We start from the raw sequence: 16,371 nt of genomic DNA, 5'->3' as shown, positions 1-16,371 counted from the left end.
CAAAAATTGGATTAATGACTGCAGCCGGTGAACCTTGCAGGTGATAGGATAAGTTTGTAGTGGAACCATCACAGGCCCCGTGTAAGTTACTACCCTGACAAAGGAGACAACCGCTTAGTGTGTGTTCACAGTTTTCACTGCTAAGAAACACTTCACGTTCCCCACTCCAACATCTATGTGTGTAAGGTAAATCCCAGGATGTCTTGATGTATCCTTTACCCAACCTTTCATTTTGCCAACTGGTATATGTTTTAGACAATATTGAAAGTTGCAGAACAAGTTTCAAGGCAACAAAGATAAGGTGCACAATATTTTGGAACACTGTATCCTTCAACGTTGAACAAACCAAACAGCTAATACATAGGATGTTTGTCCTACTCAGCTATGGCAGATATTATCCCTACCCACTCCAGACGTCTTATGGAGTATTATGAGTAGAGGGTCTCTGAGAAAAGCACGACTGAGTTACTTCAGTATCTAGCGTTAAATAAGTGCCTTACCAAACCGTTTGGCGCCATGTAGTGTGGATCCTATATCCCTGATAGGCTCCGAGCATTGGAATAACATACACTATAGATTTGACAAAGGACTACGGTCAGTATGTCTCTATCGAGTATATTAAACTATATTACTTGTGTGTGCCAGCAAACTCAGAGGTCACTAGAAACTTCTCAAATATACAAGAAGGGATTAGTCTCTGACAACCGCATAAACATGACAACTTTGTTTCCCTTTAGAATCGGAACAATCTCAGAATCGTGGAAACAATAGATAACAGTTTCACTCAGTCAATCGTGCATGCTTCATTTCTACAGAGTTGCACAGAAATAGAGAGACGGGCGTTTCAATAAAAGGGATTATTGAACAGTCTTATTTCTCATGCAAGAGATATGAACTGCTACAATCGTAAGACAGACTTCGAAGTACAATATGTACAGAGTAAGCCGTAAGATAAAATAATAGTGCAATTGCATGGTTTGTAGCTATGACATATATTAATTAAAATACATACATAAATAACACAGGCTAAAATGCGATACTCATCTGATGCTTCTAAATTGTTCTACCCCAGTGTACCTAACCTAAGTGCAGTACGAGGTTTGAAGTAGGTGCTGTTTCTAAAGTATAGCTAGCTATATTTTAGTTTAGCCAAGAGTTGCAAAACGTTTCTCTAAGTTCTAGTCAGCTCCATACCTTAGAATGAGAGAGGTTGGAATCTCTTTTCTGGACTCGATAGTCTAACCCCCCGCAAAGGAAGTGAGAGAGCACTGGAGCTGGATTCTCTGCAAAGAGGATGGCAGCGTCAGTTCAGTGCATCAGGTTGGAACTCGATCTCCTTCCGAACTTGCCGTGGCGAACCGCGTGGTCTGAGTCGGATCGAATCCTCCGGGAACCGTGGTTTACTAGGGCAAGTGCAGGTATATTTATACCTTGAAGGTGTCTAGGAATGAACCCCTAAGGAATAGATGTTCATGCATACTAAATGAGTTCTTGGAGAAATCAATATTCAAGCTGAGGGAAATTCCTAAAGGCTTAAGGGTCTGGTTTTCGAAGAATTCGTTGTGACGTGGATGGACGGATGTAGGTGGCCATGCCTGTATTTCGTTTGTACAGACAGTGTCTAAATAAGGGCCGGATGTCCAAATAAGGGCCACTGTGAATTGTACCTATATAAGGGCATAATTCGGGAAACCTATATACGGAATCTAAATCTGCACACAACACCATTGGTCCCTGCCCTTTAGCTACCTTTAATGTCCCTAAATTTAGTATTTAGGGGCACCCTGAACCTTCCTTCCTCAGATCCCAATTCCTAAACAAGAAGAAGAACAAGAAGAAAGAAGACCTGCCGTGCAGCTGCTAACAAGAGGATGACACCAACTGACTTGGCCCCAGCCCTACAGGCCTGTTGATTCCTTGAACCTGCTCCTGCTAAACCCCGGCGTATCCAGTGGTCAGCAACCTCGAAAACCCCGGAGGACCTGACTGCCTTGCTCCTCTAAAGACTGGGACTCCCACGAGCAGTGGTTCTGCTCAAACAGCAACAACCCCTGGTGCCAGCCAGGAACCGCGAATCCAGCACACTCTGCACCCGCCGAGCCCGGCCTGTGCCTGAGTGAACAAAGACCAGGAGGACTTCCCCCGGCGACTGTGACCAAGAATCCAGCACCCAAAGACCCTTCTCGACGCTCCTGATGACGCCTGCAGCCTCAGAACCAGGGACCCCTCCAACTGCGACCAATAGAGGGTAAGATTTCCCGACGCCAAAAGACACCCCTGCACCCGGTGCCCTGCGGCCCCCTGTGCCCAACTCCGGGGTGCCTACTTAACCTACAGCTTCCCAACTTACCTCTCGAAGTGGTGGTCGCACCTGAAGAATCTCAGTCCCCGAGCTTGTAGCCTTTGTTCATCTTGCAGCTTCTCCATTGAAATACATTGAGCTTCCGACGGCTCAAAAGCACCCTGCACCCAGCTGCCTGAGCGCCCCTGGAAGTGCAACATCTATCCTTTCTTACTTCCCCACTTGCCATGTGTGAGTGACTAGGAGCCCAGCTCCCACAGCCGCGTGGCCTGCCTGCTAGCAGCCACCAACCAAAGGCCCCCTGCCCGCCTTAGGCTAACATTGGGCCTAACTCTCTCTGCACCCGGCCGCCCCTGTGCCGCTGAGGGTGTAACAACTGTACCTACCCGACCCTGGGAGACCCCTGAGTCAGTGCCCAGAACGTTAACTCTGCCAGTCGAGTACTTACCTTAAAGCCGATAACCTACATTTTCTCCATAGGGTAACATTGACTGGTTTCACTTGGAAATTCTTCTAAGTGTCGAGTTTTGAAACTTTTAAATATTCACTAAAAATCAACCGAACAACGAAAATGAAATTACTCACTTGTTACCAGGAGAGATCCCAGTGCTGGATCTTGGTGCCCAGCACTGACCCTGAAAAGTAATTATAACTGTGATTAACCGATAACCAAACTTTCCTCAATAGGATAACATTGACTGGTTTTTGCCAGAAATTCTTCTAAGTGTCGATTTTTGAAACATACAGATATTCCTTAAAAATCGCCTGTATAAAAAAATGGTTTCCTTCAACTGTTTACAGGAGATGCACCAGGGCTGAATCCAGGATCCAGCCCTGAGTAAGAAAAACCTATGCAAAGTAATTTAAATTGCCTTTACTTAAAAACTCCCATTGAGCTCAATGTTATAATTGTGTTTAACTTGTGTTGCCTATTGCAACAACTGTAACTATTGCATTTAAAAGTCTATTGCTTATTGAAAGTATACAACTAGAGCATCTTATTCTGAGAAAGTATTTTGATACCTATCGTTGGTTCTAAAATAAAACAACTATATATTTTTATATACAAACCATTGGCCTAGAGTTCAGTTCTTAAGTGTGAGACCATTTGCTGACTGAGTGTGTACAACAAATGCTTTACCCTGTCCTCTGATACTGCCTTACTGCTCGACCAAGCTAACACTTTAGAGACTAAGGTTATATTTAAATTTAACGTCTGCCAAACCTCTGGGAACTGGGGACTCTGTACACACGGAACCTTACTTTGGTACAGTATATACAGAGACACTTTCTCATATTGGTGGATCAGCGGTGGGATACAAACTTGCATTTATTGGACTACTTGGTTACCATCTGATCACACGACAGAACTCTTAAATTGCCTTTAGAATTCTGATTTTCCTAAATTGGACTTTCCAAAATACTCTGGGGCAGATTTATGTGGGACTTGCGCCCCTTTCACGCCGCCGTTGCGGCGGCGTAAACCCTGCGCCACGTTGTGCCCCATTTACATCGTGACGCATCTATGGAGATGCATCACGGTGTAAAGCCCTGCACCACGTGAAACCTGCGTCAGGTTTCACGTGGGCGTTTCGACACAGGGGGGGGCGTTCCGTCGCAGGAACGCCCCTGAAAAGTGACTCCGTGAAATCTATAAGATTTCACTGAGTCACTTTCCCAACGCTGATGCGTCAAAACCCTGCGTCTGCTTGAAGCAGGCGTAAGGCTTGACGCACCATGTTAGGGATAGGGTAGGTTGGAACAGTGCTGGAGTTGCGTCGCGCTTGCGACGTAACTTTAGCACTGCGCCAACCTTACGCCGGCAGATGCGTCACGTATCTGCTTGTCCTTGCGCCACGATGCACCGCATTGTAAATGCGGCGCATCTGCGGTGGCGCAAGGGCAAACTTGCGTGACGCATCTTCCCTGGCGCATCCCTGCTGATTTGCAGGGATGCGCCAGGGAACATAAATCTGCCCCTCAAAGTCTAGTCAGGGCCTTGCTTAAGTCCCCTTAGAATTTTAGAAAAATAAAAGTCACTATAGTCGGGGTAGAGGGTTAGAACTGTCAGGTTAGAATGACTCAAACAAACCCAGCTATTAGTGAAAATAATAACATGGACCTGGTGGAGGAGCTCGACCTCACACCTTACTTACACTTGTCTTTCAAGGAATTGAGGTCCTTATACAAACTTAAAAATCTACAAATGGGCCTGCATCCAACCAAACAAGGGCTCCAGGAGCTCCTGGCTGAATATGCTCAGGACCACCCCTCTGAACATGGTGATGACCAGTCAGAGGAGGAAAGGGAAGAGGATGAGGGGGATAGTGACCCCCCTCCAGTAATCCCTAGGGAGGAAAGGGCTACCATACCCTTGACTCCAAGAATCAACCTCTGGGAACCTAGAGACCACCTAGGTGGACCAGGTACCATGGAACTCCCTGGGGGACCCCCCAATGAAGAGGACAGCTTTTTAGCAAAGCTGGCCAAAAGATTGGACCTAGAGTCCAGGCTCCTGGATCTAGAGAAAGAAAGAAAGGAGATGGGTTTAGCACACATCAATGGTGGCAGCAATACTAAAACTAAAGACAGAGCGGAAACTTCTGATCCTAAAATCCCCAAAGGGATTGTCACTAAATTTGAGGAGGGTGATGATATCACCAAATGGTTCACAGCCTTTGAGAGGGCTTGTGATAGCAAAGTAAAGAAACCTCTCTGGGGGCACTCCTGTGGGAACTGTTCTCTGGTAACTGCAGAGACAGGCTTCTGACCCTCTCTGGGCCAGATGCAGGGTCCTGTGAGAAGGTGGCCTGATATATGCTGTCCACTAGTTCTAGTGGTCACCTTGTATCAGTCCAAACAACCCCTTATGGTGATAGGTTAAAGACAACCTCTATTGAAAGCTATCCTAGTGGTAGCTATGGAGAGCAGCCTTCAGGCTAAGTCTTGAAGGAATGTAAAGCAGCTTGTTTTACCAGTCTATAATCTCTTGAATGATCAAATGAAAGGACAACCACACCAGGTATATATTCAAAATATATGTATTCAGGATAAAACACACCCCTCTAGTCTCTTTATGAGACTGGAGTTCGAAGTACTTAATTTACAAGTTAGCACTCAACAGTAACAGCACAAAGGGTCCTAGGGGCGTACAAAACCATATACCAAAAAAGAGGTATAAGAACCACGACTGAAATAGACACAAGGGTCCCGATTCACAGAACTAACTTAAGACAAAATCCTAAACTTACTACCATTTTGGTATTCACAGAATGCACTTACTGCTTTTGGTATTCACAGAATGCACTTACTACTTTTGGTATTCACAGAATGGATTTACGACTACTAACTTTACGTCCGCACTCGGGCCGTAAATTCCGGCCCGGAGGCGGAGCTTCCGGCCCAGAGGCGGAGCTTCCGACCCGGAGGCTGGGCTTCTGGGCCAGAGGCAGAGCTTCCGGGCCGGAGGCGGAGCTTCCGGCCCAGAGGTGGAGATTTTGGCCATGGCTAAATCTCCGCCACTGGCCGGAATCCCCACCTCCGGTTCGGAAGCTCCGCCTCCGGTTCGGAAGCTCCGCCTCCGGCCCAGAAGCCCCGCCTCCGGGCCGGAAGCTCCGCCTCCGGGCCGGAATTTCCGGCCCGAGTGCAGACGTAAAGTTAGTAGTTGTAAATCCATTCTGTGAATACCAAAAGTAGTAAGTGCATTCTGTGAATACCAAAAGTAGTAAGTTTAGGATTTTGTCTTAAGTTAATTCTGTGAATCGGGCCCAAGGCCTAGAGCCTGTAGAATCACTGGGACCCCAAGGAACCACCCAAGGTAGTGACACAGGGGACCCACGTGGACTGTATGCAGCGTGTAAACACAACCGCGTTTTCCCGTTAGCTTCTATGGGCAATGTCGCGGTTGGAAATGTAAAGATTAGGGACACTTAGAATCGAGTCAGGACCAAACCCTTTTGGACTTAAGAAGTTCTAGGGCTAGCACCCACGGGAGCACCGGAGTACTCAAGTTACCTCACCCAGGGAAGCCGGGTGCATAGATGTCTTTTGGTGTCGGGTCGCGTCGTCGATTGCAGTGGAAACCTGCAAAGAACTGCTGCTGCCATGAAGAGGAGAAGTGTCCGAAGAGAGCCAAGCCTGGATCTGGGATGGAAGGAATCTGAAAGCAGAGGGGACAGAGTCTGGGTCACTAGCCAGTGACCGAGGGTAGGATGGACCAATGCCCACAGATGTTGGGTGCTTGAGGTGAGTTTATGGGTGTCTTGACTCTTCAGCCACGAGGTCCAGGAGGTGCCGATGACAAGCAGGACCTGGATTCGAGCTGCCCACAAAGTCTGTCGAGTGCTGCTGTGTCGGTGACCAGATTGGACCCAACAAGTCTTGGCAACGGCAAGTCACTGGAAAGCAGAGAAAGGACTGCGGTGCAGACCAGCAAGGTCTGAGGGACTCACCCAGCAAGGGTAAGTCAGGGCACCTCAGGAGCAACCAGGAAAGCCCAAGTAGAAGAGTAGTTGCCATCGTGGGGACCTACTATCCAACGGGCTAGCGATCACGAAGGAGCCTCGAGCGCTCGCACTTGAAACTGGCCCACGGGTCACTCGTGGAGTGGAGGCCAGAAATCTTCGGTGCAGGAGGTGCTCAAGGCTGGGGCTATTGGGAGCCCAAAGCACAACATCGAGGAAGCCCAGGAAGATGCTGTTGCTGCAAAAGATCACGGTGTCCAGGGGTCACGGTTCCACGTCACCCACGATAGCCACGGGCCTCAGCTTTGCTGTGGACTCAGGGTAGCCTCGGGGAAGACTGGCAATCTACCTCTGGTGATGCAAAGAATTTTGTGTCCGGCAGGAGCTTCAGCGATGCAGACCGGTCAGTTGCTTCTTTGGTGCCTGCCAAGCAGGAGAGTCCCTCCTTGACCCCAAGGAAGATTTCCTCAGTCCTCTAGTCAAAGTAGAACGTCGAAGGTCCAGGATATATATTGCAGAGTTTTGTCCAGGGTAATCTAAAGTCACATTGACTGGGTTCCCATACTTATACTAAGTTTGGGGATTGGACATTCTCTAGGGACCCACCTATGGGTGGGTTTGGAAAGAGGGGTGGTTACACCCATTTCCTTTGTCCAGTTTCAAGCCAGAGCAGGGGCAGGTAGCCCCTGCAACCGGTTATAACTGGACTATGCACAGGGACACCAAATGTGCCCCCAGTGCAGGACTTCAATGCACCAGAGAGTGCTCCCGCCCAACCCCAATATACATCTGCCTGTCTGGGGAAGAGGTTACACCTCCCTATGACAGGAAATCTATTGTCCAGGCCTCCCCTGCCGGAGTTTCCGTCAGCAGCAGGAGGCCAGACCCGTGTATGTGGCAGAGGCATCCATTTTGTGATGCCAGGGCTCAGGAAAGTCCTACCGGGTTAGTCCAGTGTAAACATGTCTCTCCCTCTAGAAGGGTGGAATGCTACCCCCGCCGCCAAAACTGGCGGAGGGGCATAGTATTCCAAAGAGTTTGACACCAAACACGACATGTTTCCATGCAGCCATCCCAAAGTTAGCATTTACCACGAGGTTATAATGCACTTAAGAGTATATGGTCAGGCTGCACCACAAACAGCATCAGAGGAGATACTACGAATGCTGCAGAGGGGCTCTGCTCATGCAGGGGCACCCTCTCACATAAAAACCAAGCACTCTGCCTTCAAGATTGCCAAGGCCTGCCATAGGAGTGGCTTATAGGTTTATATGCCTCTGTATATATGTGTGGATATAGGTAACCTATACCACAGTAAGGGGTGCAAGCACACCCTTACCCAGGCTGCAGTAGCAGACCTGTGGTGTCATTTTGGAGTGCTTCCCAGGGGTGGCATAATACATGCTTCAGCCCCTGGTAGGCCTCTGAGGTACCTATTGCCTAGGTACACAGTATACCATATACTAGGGGCTTATAAGGCACTCCAGAATCCAATTAGATATGTACCTAATGTACATGCAAAGTATTTTAGAGAGGATGCACCTAGGCTGTGGTCCTGATTAGCAGGGCCACAGCTAGACTAAGGATGAAAAACAGTGAAACACCAGCAAAAAGTGGGGGTACCCATGTGAAGCAGATCCTACTCTCTTACACAACCCCCCCAAACGCAGGGACATTAAACTAACCTTGACCAGTTGAGTCTTCATGTTCTAAGTGGAAATACCTAGAGAGTCCATGTGCATTGGCATGGTTACTCCCAAGTCTATGTTCCACTGTAAAGTCCATCCCCTGTAGGGAAATGGACCACCTAAGCAGTTTGGGGTTTTCACCCTTCATTTGTTTTAGCCATAAGAGGGGCTTATGGTCTGTCTGAACAAGGAAGTGAGTACCAAACAAGTATGGCCTCAACTTCTTCAGAGTCCAAACCACAGCAAAAGCCTCCCTCTCAATGGCTGACCAACGTTTCTCTCTAGGGGTCAGCCTTCTGCTTATGAAAGCTACTGGCTGATCCTGACCATCTTCATTCAATTGTGACAGTACAGCCCCAACCCCCAATTCAGATGCATCAGTTTGAACAATGAACTTTTTGCAGTAGTCAGGACTCTGCAGAATGGGAGCAGTACACATGGCCTGCTTCAGGTCATCAAATGCCTTTTGACAGCTAGCTGTCCACCAAATCTTTTTGGGCATTTTCTTAGAAGTTAAATCATTCAAGGGTGTCACTATTGATCCATACCCTTTGACAAATCCCCTATAGTACCCAGTCAGGCCTAAGAAGGCTCTCACCTGAGTCTGGGTAGTTGGAGCATGTATTATGCCACCCCTAAGAAGCACTCCAAAATGGCACCACAGGTCTGCTACTGCAGCCTGGGTAAGGGTGTGCTTGCACCCCTTATCGTGGTATAGGCTACCTATATCCACATATATATATACAGACACATATAAACCTATAAGTCACTCCTATGGCAGGCCTTGACAATCCTGAAGGCAGAGTGCTTGGTTTTGTGTGAGAGGGTGCCCAAGCATGAGCTGAGCCCCTCTGCAGCTTTCAGAAATACTTCCTTATAGCTGTTCTGTTATACAGCCATACCATATACTCTTAGGTGCATTATAACCTCGCGGTAAATGCTAACTTTGGAATGGCTGCATCAAAACATGTCGTGTTCGGTGTCAAACGCTTTGGAATACTACCCCCCCCCGCCAATTCTGGCGGCGAGGGTAGCATTCCACCCTTCTAGAGGGTGAGACATGTTCACACTGGCTAAACCCGGTAGGACTTCACTGAGCCCTGGCATCACAAAATGGATGCCTCTGCCACAGACACGGGTCTGGCCTCCTGCTGCTGACCGAAACTCCGGCAGGGGAGGCCTGGACAATAGGTTTCCTGTCACAGGGAGGTGTAACCACCTCCCTAGACAGGCAGATGTGTATTGGGGCTGGGCGGGAGCACTCTCTGGTGCTTTGAAGTCCTGCACTGGGTGCACACTTGGTGTCCCTGTGCATAGTCCAGTTCAAACCGGTTGCAGGGGCTACCTGCCCCTGCTCTGGCGTGAAACTGGACAAAGAAAAAGGGTGTAACCACCCCTCTTTCCAGGCCCACCCATAGGTGGGGCCTTAGAGTTAGTCCATCCTCTAAACTTACTATAAGTATAGGAATCCAGTCCCTAGGACTCTAGATTACCCTGGACGAAACTCTGCTACATATATCCTGGACCTTCGACGTTCTATCCTGACTAGAAGACTGAAGAACTCTCCCTTGGGGTCAAGGAGTGACTCCCCTGCTTGGCAGGCACCAAAGAAGCAACTAACCGGTCTGCATCGCTGAAGCTCCCGCCGGACACCAAAGTCTTTGCATCACCAGACATGGATTTCCAGACTTCCCCGAGGCTACCCTGAGTCCACAGCAAAGCTGAGGCCTGTGGCTATCGTGGGTGACGTGGAACCGTGACCCCTGGACACTTTGACCTTTTGCAGCAACACTATCTTCCTGGTCCTCCTCGAAGTTGTGCTTTGGGCTCCCAGTAGCCCCAGCCTTGAGCAGCTCCTGCACAGAAGATTGTTGGCCTCCACTCCACGAGTGACCCGTGGGCCAGCTCCAAGTGCTACTGCTCAAGGCTCCTACTCGATCACTTGCCCGTTGGCTAGCAGGTCCCCACAAAGGCAACTCCTTTTTCTGCTTGGGCTTCCCTGGTTGCGCCAGAAGTGCCCTGACTTACCCTTGCTGGGTGAGTCCCTCAGACCTTGCTAGTCTGCACCGACGTCCTTCTTCTCTTTGCACGAGACTTGCCTTTGCCAAGGCTTGTTGGGTCCATTCTGGTCGCCGACACCGCAGCACTCAACAGACTTCATGTTACAGCTCAAATCCGGCTCGTGGACTTCGTCGACACTTCCTGGACATCGTGCCTGAAGAGTCAAGGCACCCGTCAACTCACCTGAAGCACCCAACAGCTGTGGGCATTGGTCCATCCTGCCCTTGGTCACTGGCTAGTGACCCCGACTCTGTCCCCTCTGCTTCAGGTTCCTTCCATCCTAGATCCAGGCTTGGATCTCTTCGGACACTTCTCCTCTTTACAGTAGCAGCAGTTCTTTGCAGGCTTCCATTGAAATCGACGACGCGACCCGACACCAAAAGACACCTATCCACCTGGTTTCCCTGGGTGAGGTAACTCGAGTACTCCGATGCTCTTGTGGGTGCTAGCCCTAGAACTTCTTAAGTCCAAAAGGGTTTGGTCCTGACTCAATTAGAAGTGTCCCTAATCTTTAAAATTCCAACCACGACATTCCCCATAGAAGATAATAGGAACCCGCGGTTGTGCTTCCACACTGCATACAGTTCCCGTGGGTCCCCTGTGTCACTACCTTGGGTGGTTCCTTGGGGTCCCAGCGATTCTAGAGGCAATAGGCATACTTCCTATTTCAGTTGTGGTTCTTATACCACTTTTTTAGTATATGGTTTGGTACGCCCATAGGTCCCAAAAGTGTATTTGGGCTTTTACTGATGCTTAAACACTTGTAACTAAAGTACTTTGAACTCTAGTCTCATAAAGAGACTAGAGGGGTCTGTGTTATCTTAAATACATATATTTTAAATATATACCGGGTGTGGTTGTCTTTTCATTTGATCATTCAAGAGATTATAGACTGGTAAAACAAGCTGCTTTACATTCCTTCAAGACTTAGCCTGAAGGCTGCTCTCTATAGCTAACACTAGGATAGCTTTCAATAAAGGTTGTCTTTAACCTATCACCATAAGGGGTTGTTTGGACTGGTACAGGGTGCCCACTAGAACTAGTGGACAGCATATATCAGGCCAACTTCTCACAGTGGATGCAGCTCAGCTGGGCACCAGTCTCGCACGGCCGTAGAGCCAACTGCACATTGGTTTTTAATGCAGGGCCCAGTGTTCAGGATTGCCTGGTGTTCAGTTCCCTAAGCCTGAGACTAGGTCTTGGACCATTCACAGCAATCGCTGTACATATGTCTCCAGTGTAATCGCTTGACTTGGAGCTTTGATGTAGTGTGTTTACCAGACCTGGATGTGGTGTAACTGTTTGATTTAGACTTTCTGCGCTCTTCAGAGTCCGTGGCGATGTTACCAGTTTGTTAGGCCTGATTTAGAGGTGGGTGGCGATGGGAATCTGCCAAAGAGAGTCAGGGGTCCCACCCACTGCTCCTCTTGCCCTATCCCACCACCCAATGAAGAGGACCGTGGATGGGGCATGCTGTAGGACCAGCAGGCAGACCCAGCTTGGTCCGCACCATCAGCCTCGTCATGCAGTAGTATCCGTGCGGCCAGAACGGTGGCAACGTGGCTTCCAACCACAGGGTTTAAGTCTGACCTCCATTTTTGCAAGCGGCCCCACTGTGGAAGTCCACCATGGAATGATGGTGGTCTGTCATGGAGGGCCTGATGGGGTGCACCAAACATCAAGGGTCACTCCCCCCAGTGTGCTTGGGAGATATGAATTTGGATACTGTGTAGCCTGAATTTGTGGGCACACTTTCAGTGCACATATAAGGTGGTAGCAACTCTACCATCTGCCATTGGCATCATGGAGCTGCCTCACGGACTTCTCAAATGGCGAAATAAAAGCACCCCACTTACTGCAGAAAATCTTTGAACTCTGCCATAAGTGATGTCCACCATCAAAACCATGACCGTACCCTACATTGTACTGCGTGTTACGTACCCCAAAGGCGACTCCACCTGGGTGGATAGAACTATACCCGCTGAATGGTAAAGCTATATCTGTGCAGTATGGAGACCAGCTGTGGCCGAGGCGGGTCTCTTACAGATGTGGTGCACACTCAAGTGACGCCATGTGTGCTCTGTGCATCTGACTGTCCTGCGGGTATGCCATCTTAGCCAATGGATGCATAGAACACACATCACACAACACCTGCGCCTTGTACTCTTAGGTCTCGGATTCAATGGCAGGAGATGAAAGTACGCAAAGAATTGAGGGGCATATTTACAAAGGCTTTATCTCCGCTTTGTTGGCTTAAAAAGCCAAAAAAGCGGATATAAAACTATCGCCCTATTTACAAGAGGGTGCTAACATGCATAATCGCATGTTAGCACCCTTTATCCCAACGCCTCCCTTTGCATCTCTAATGAGATGCAAAGTGGGCGTCACTGGGCATACCCCGGATGGACTACCTTGCAAATATCACTGATGTTCACATCGCGATATTTAGAAGGCAGCCCCAGCATTTTGGCACACGTTAGTTTTTGGATAAAACCGCTGTTTTCCTCCAAAAACTAACGGGGCTTATCAGCAACAACCGGCGATAATTATCGCTAAGCGCACTTAGCGCTAGGATAATTATCGCCGGCTATCGCTGGATTCTATCGCGGAGATAGCGTGCTATCAGCAACGCATATCTCCAAAGTGATAGAAATCCAAGCGTTAGCTACAAAACAGTGCGATTATCGCTGGAAAACCGGCGATAATCGCACTGCGACAGGCGATACCTTGCTGATAGGGCAGGGTGGATTTAGCCATGTAATCTACCTCCCATTGGATTACATGGTTAAATCAGATTAAAAGCAGGCGTACAGAAACCTGCGTTAAGCGCGGTTAGTGCTTCTTTTAGTATCGCTAAGCAGGTTAGCGATTTCCTTGTTAATTGGAGAAATGTCTTTTAGCGACATTCTCCACGTAAGCTTGGCAAGGTACGCCCACTTTGCATCTCATTAGAGATGCAAAGCTGGGCGTTAAGGGAAAGGGCGCTAAGACAAGGATTCACGCGATACCGTGACCTTGCTGATAAGGCAATAAAATTATCGCCCCTTTTCGGCTGAAAATGGACGCAAAAGCAGACTTACCAATCGCTAACATTGGGGTGGATTATGCTGATACAACCCTGTGGGTCGTATCAGCAAGGTTATCGCCGTTTGAAGGGAACATCGCATGCAAAACGGCAATAACCTCTCTATCTCTGGAATTTTTATCGCCCTGGAGAAACGTGTTGTTAATAACGCGCTACCAGGGCGATAAATTCCAGAGATAGCCTGCCATAACAAAATTATCGCTAAGCTCAGCAGCGATAATTATCGCTGGCCATTGATAATATGCCCCAGAGTAAGATCCGCTCCCTCGTGCTCTTCAAAATCATATTCAACCCCAGACTCTGGGAACACGTGACGTGACCTCAGGAGGTGAGAGGGACAATGAGGCTGGCATTGTGTAGGTTTCTCGTGATGGTCTGAGCAGCCATCTGAGCTCATATTATTCTGTCCTAGGCTGCCGTATATTTTCACATACTTAAAAATTCACGTCCCCTGGACTACACTTCTCTTCTTGGATTATTTAAGTTATGTATTGTCCAATTTTGTATTCTTATGCTATTTCCTATGCTTGTCTGTTGTGTTGAGAGTTAATTTTACATCACTCATGGGACGAGGAGACATCTTTGGCTTGAAGAGTCCCTGATGGTGAGGCAGAGGTCTTTATCCAAGCATACCCTCTCGTTCCTGCTCTGACTCAGACATAGTCAGCGGACTGAGGCAGTGCTTAATTTGAGCAGGCGGTTTCAGTAGCTCGGCACCTGCACTTTATTGTCAAGACCATTGCTTATGAAATCCTGCCACATGGTGGCGCTATGTGTCTAACTTTATGATGATCACAACTGAAGGTGTTTAAAAAATCAATATACATTAAAAATGACAAACACTTGCCACCCAAAGCTGTAAGAGCAGCTTAGACGGAAGGTATGTTATTTTAATGTATATTAAACGTTTGAATCGTCAAACTTGTAGGAGTGGGATGGTTAGTCGTATTGGTTCTGTCATTGGCAGCACTGTCAGGGGTAATGGGCGGTGCAAGGTGAAGCCTCGGGACAAGGGTCCTGCACTTATGTTTTTTTTTCTCAAATTAAGCCCTGGCTAAGGGCAGGTCTGAGTCCTTTGAAACAGGGGTGCCCTCATGATGCTCACCTCCCATCTGTGTCCTAAAACTAGGAATTGACAAAAAGATAGACAGCCATTCCATAAAAAGAACAAACGCTTGGAATGTGTGAGACAATTAACATTTTCATCATTGTGTCTTATTTTAGTTAATTTCACAGAAGAGGAGAAAACCCTTAGCAAGACCATGATGAGGCAGTGGGCGAACTTCGCCCGCAGCGGGTAAGGGTTAACCATGGTATACGAGGGCCACCCGTAAATCAACCCTATCTTTGGGCTCTTTGGGGGTTGTAACATCTAAGTGACAGCAGGCACCCCTCTTTCCTTCCGGGAACTCTTTGGGGGTCATTTCACCACAGTGACAGCAGGCACCTCTCTTTCCTTCCAGGAGCTCTTTGGGGGTTGTTACACCTCAGTGACAGTAGGCACCTCTCTTTCCTTCAGGGATTTCTTTGGGGGTTGTAACACCTAAGTGACAGCAGGCACCCCTCTTTCCTTCCTGGAGCTCTTTGGGGGTTGTTACATCTCAGTGACAGCAGGCACCTCTCTTTCCTTCCAGGAGCTCTTTGGGGGTTGTTACACCTCAGTGACAGCAGGCACCCCTGTTTCCTTCCGGGAGCACTTTGGGTCTTGTTTCACCTAAGTGGCATCAGGAACCTCTCTTTCCTTCCAGGAGCTCCTTGGGGGTTGTTTCACCTCAGTGACAGCAGGCACCTCTCTTTCTTTCAGGGATTTCTTTGGGGGTTGTTTCACCTCAGTGACAGCAGGCACCTCTCTTTCCTTCCAGGAGCTCTTTGGGGGTCGTTACACCGCAATTACAGCAGATACCTCTGTTTCCTTCCAGGAGCCCCAATGGCGACGGTCTGCCCGAGTGGCCACTCTATGATGGCGACGAGAAATACCTGGCGCTGGACCTGGAGCCTGAGGTGGGCACGAAGCTGAAGGACCGCAGGGTGGACTTCTGGACACAGACTCTCCCGAAGAAGATGGCAGAAGCCAGGAAACAGCGCAAAGGTGCTTAATGCCAAGATGTGAGACAATCATGTTCAGAATCTCCCATTAAAATTAAATGAAGCATATTTTCTGAGTTGTTACTAAGTTTGTATAATTACAAAAGTCACTTAATCAACGTGTGACCATTGAGCACATCAGACAGTAAAGGATCACATAGAAACAGTGGGGAAAACTTACAAGAAAGTGACTTAGTGCATTCCACAAGCTCGTTGGCTGCGCCGCACTGAGTCAGTTCCAAAGCACAGGAATGCGACATATTTACAATGACATGTCGCATCTCTGTGCTTCCCCCTGCGCTGGCGCACAAGGATGCCTGCGTCATAGGGAGATTGTTTTTGTGCAGGAAGGGAGACCTTCTTGCACAAAAACAATAACAACAGGCATTTTCCTCTTTCAATGCGTGCTGTAGAAGGCAGCACACATTGAAAAAGGAAAAAACAAGGGGAAATGGAAGCATTTCTCCTCGTTGCACCTCGCTTCGCCACCTCTAGGGTGGCGTAGCATTCAGACGCATCTCCAGATTTATGATTTCTCTTAAATCTGGAGATGTGTCTTGCTCCATGGGTGTTGCGTGGCAACACCCACAGCAACACCCATGGAACGCCCCTTCAATGCAAAGTGCTACTTGTGAACGGGCCGTATTTACAAGAACAGGAAAAGCCACCCCGGGTGGCTTTTCCTGT

The 16,371-nt window shown here is 48.4% G+C and overlaps 1 protein-coding gene across 1 annotated transcript in view; it reads left to right on the top strand.

Annotated features, from left to right (window-relative positions):
• The window catches only part of LOC146788702 (fatty acyl-CoA hydrolase precursor, medium chain-like), a 652,575-nt gene extending 636,825 nt beyond the window's left edge, over positions 1–15,750 (top strand). The window contains exons 13-14 of the mRNA XM_085630085.1: positions 14,824–14,896; positions 15,519–15,750. Of these exons, the coding sequence (XP_085486211.1) occupies positions 14,824–14,896; positions 15,519–15,696 (251 nt within the window). The 3' untranslated portion in view covers positions 15,697–15,750. The remainder of the gene's footprint in view (positions 1–14,823; positions 14,897–15,518) is intronic.
• Positions 15,751–16,371: the final 621 nt, after the last annotated feature.

Source organism: Triturus cristatus, chromosome 10 (genome assembly GCF_964204655.1).
Source record: "Triturus cristatus chromosome 10, aTriCri1.1, whole genome shotgun sequence".
In the NCBI taxonomy this organism is placed as follows: Eukaryota; Metazoa; Chordata; class Amphibia; order Caudata; family Salamandridae; genus Triturus; species Triturus cristatus.
The sequence above is the reverse complement of the archived record's forward strand: the minus strand, read 5'-3'. Positions and strand labels throughout refer to the sequence as shown.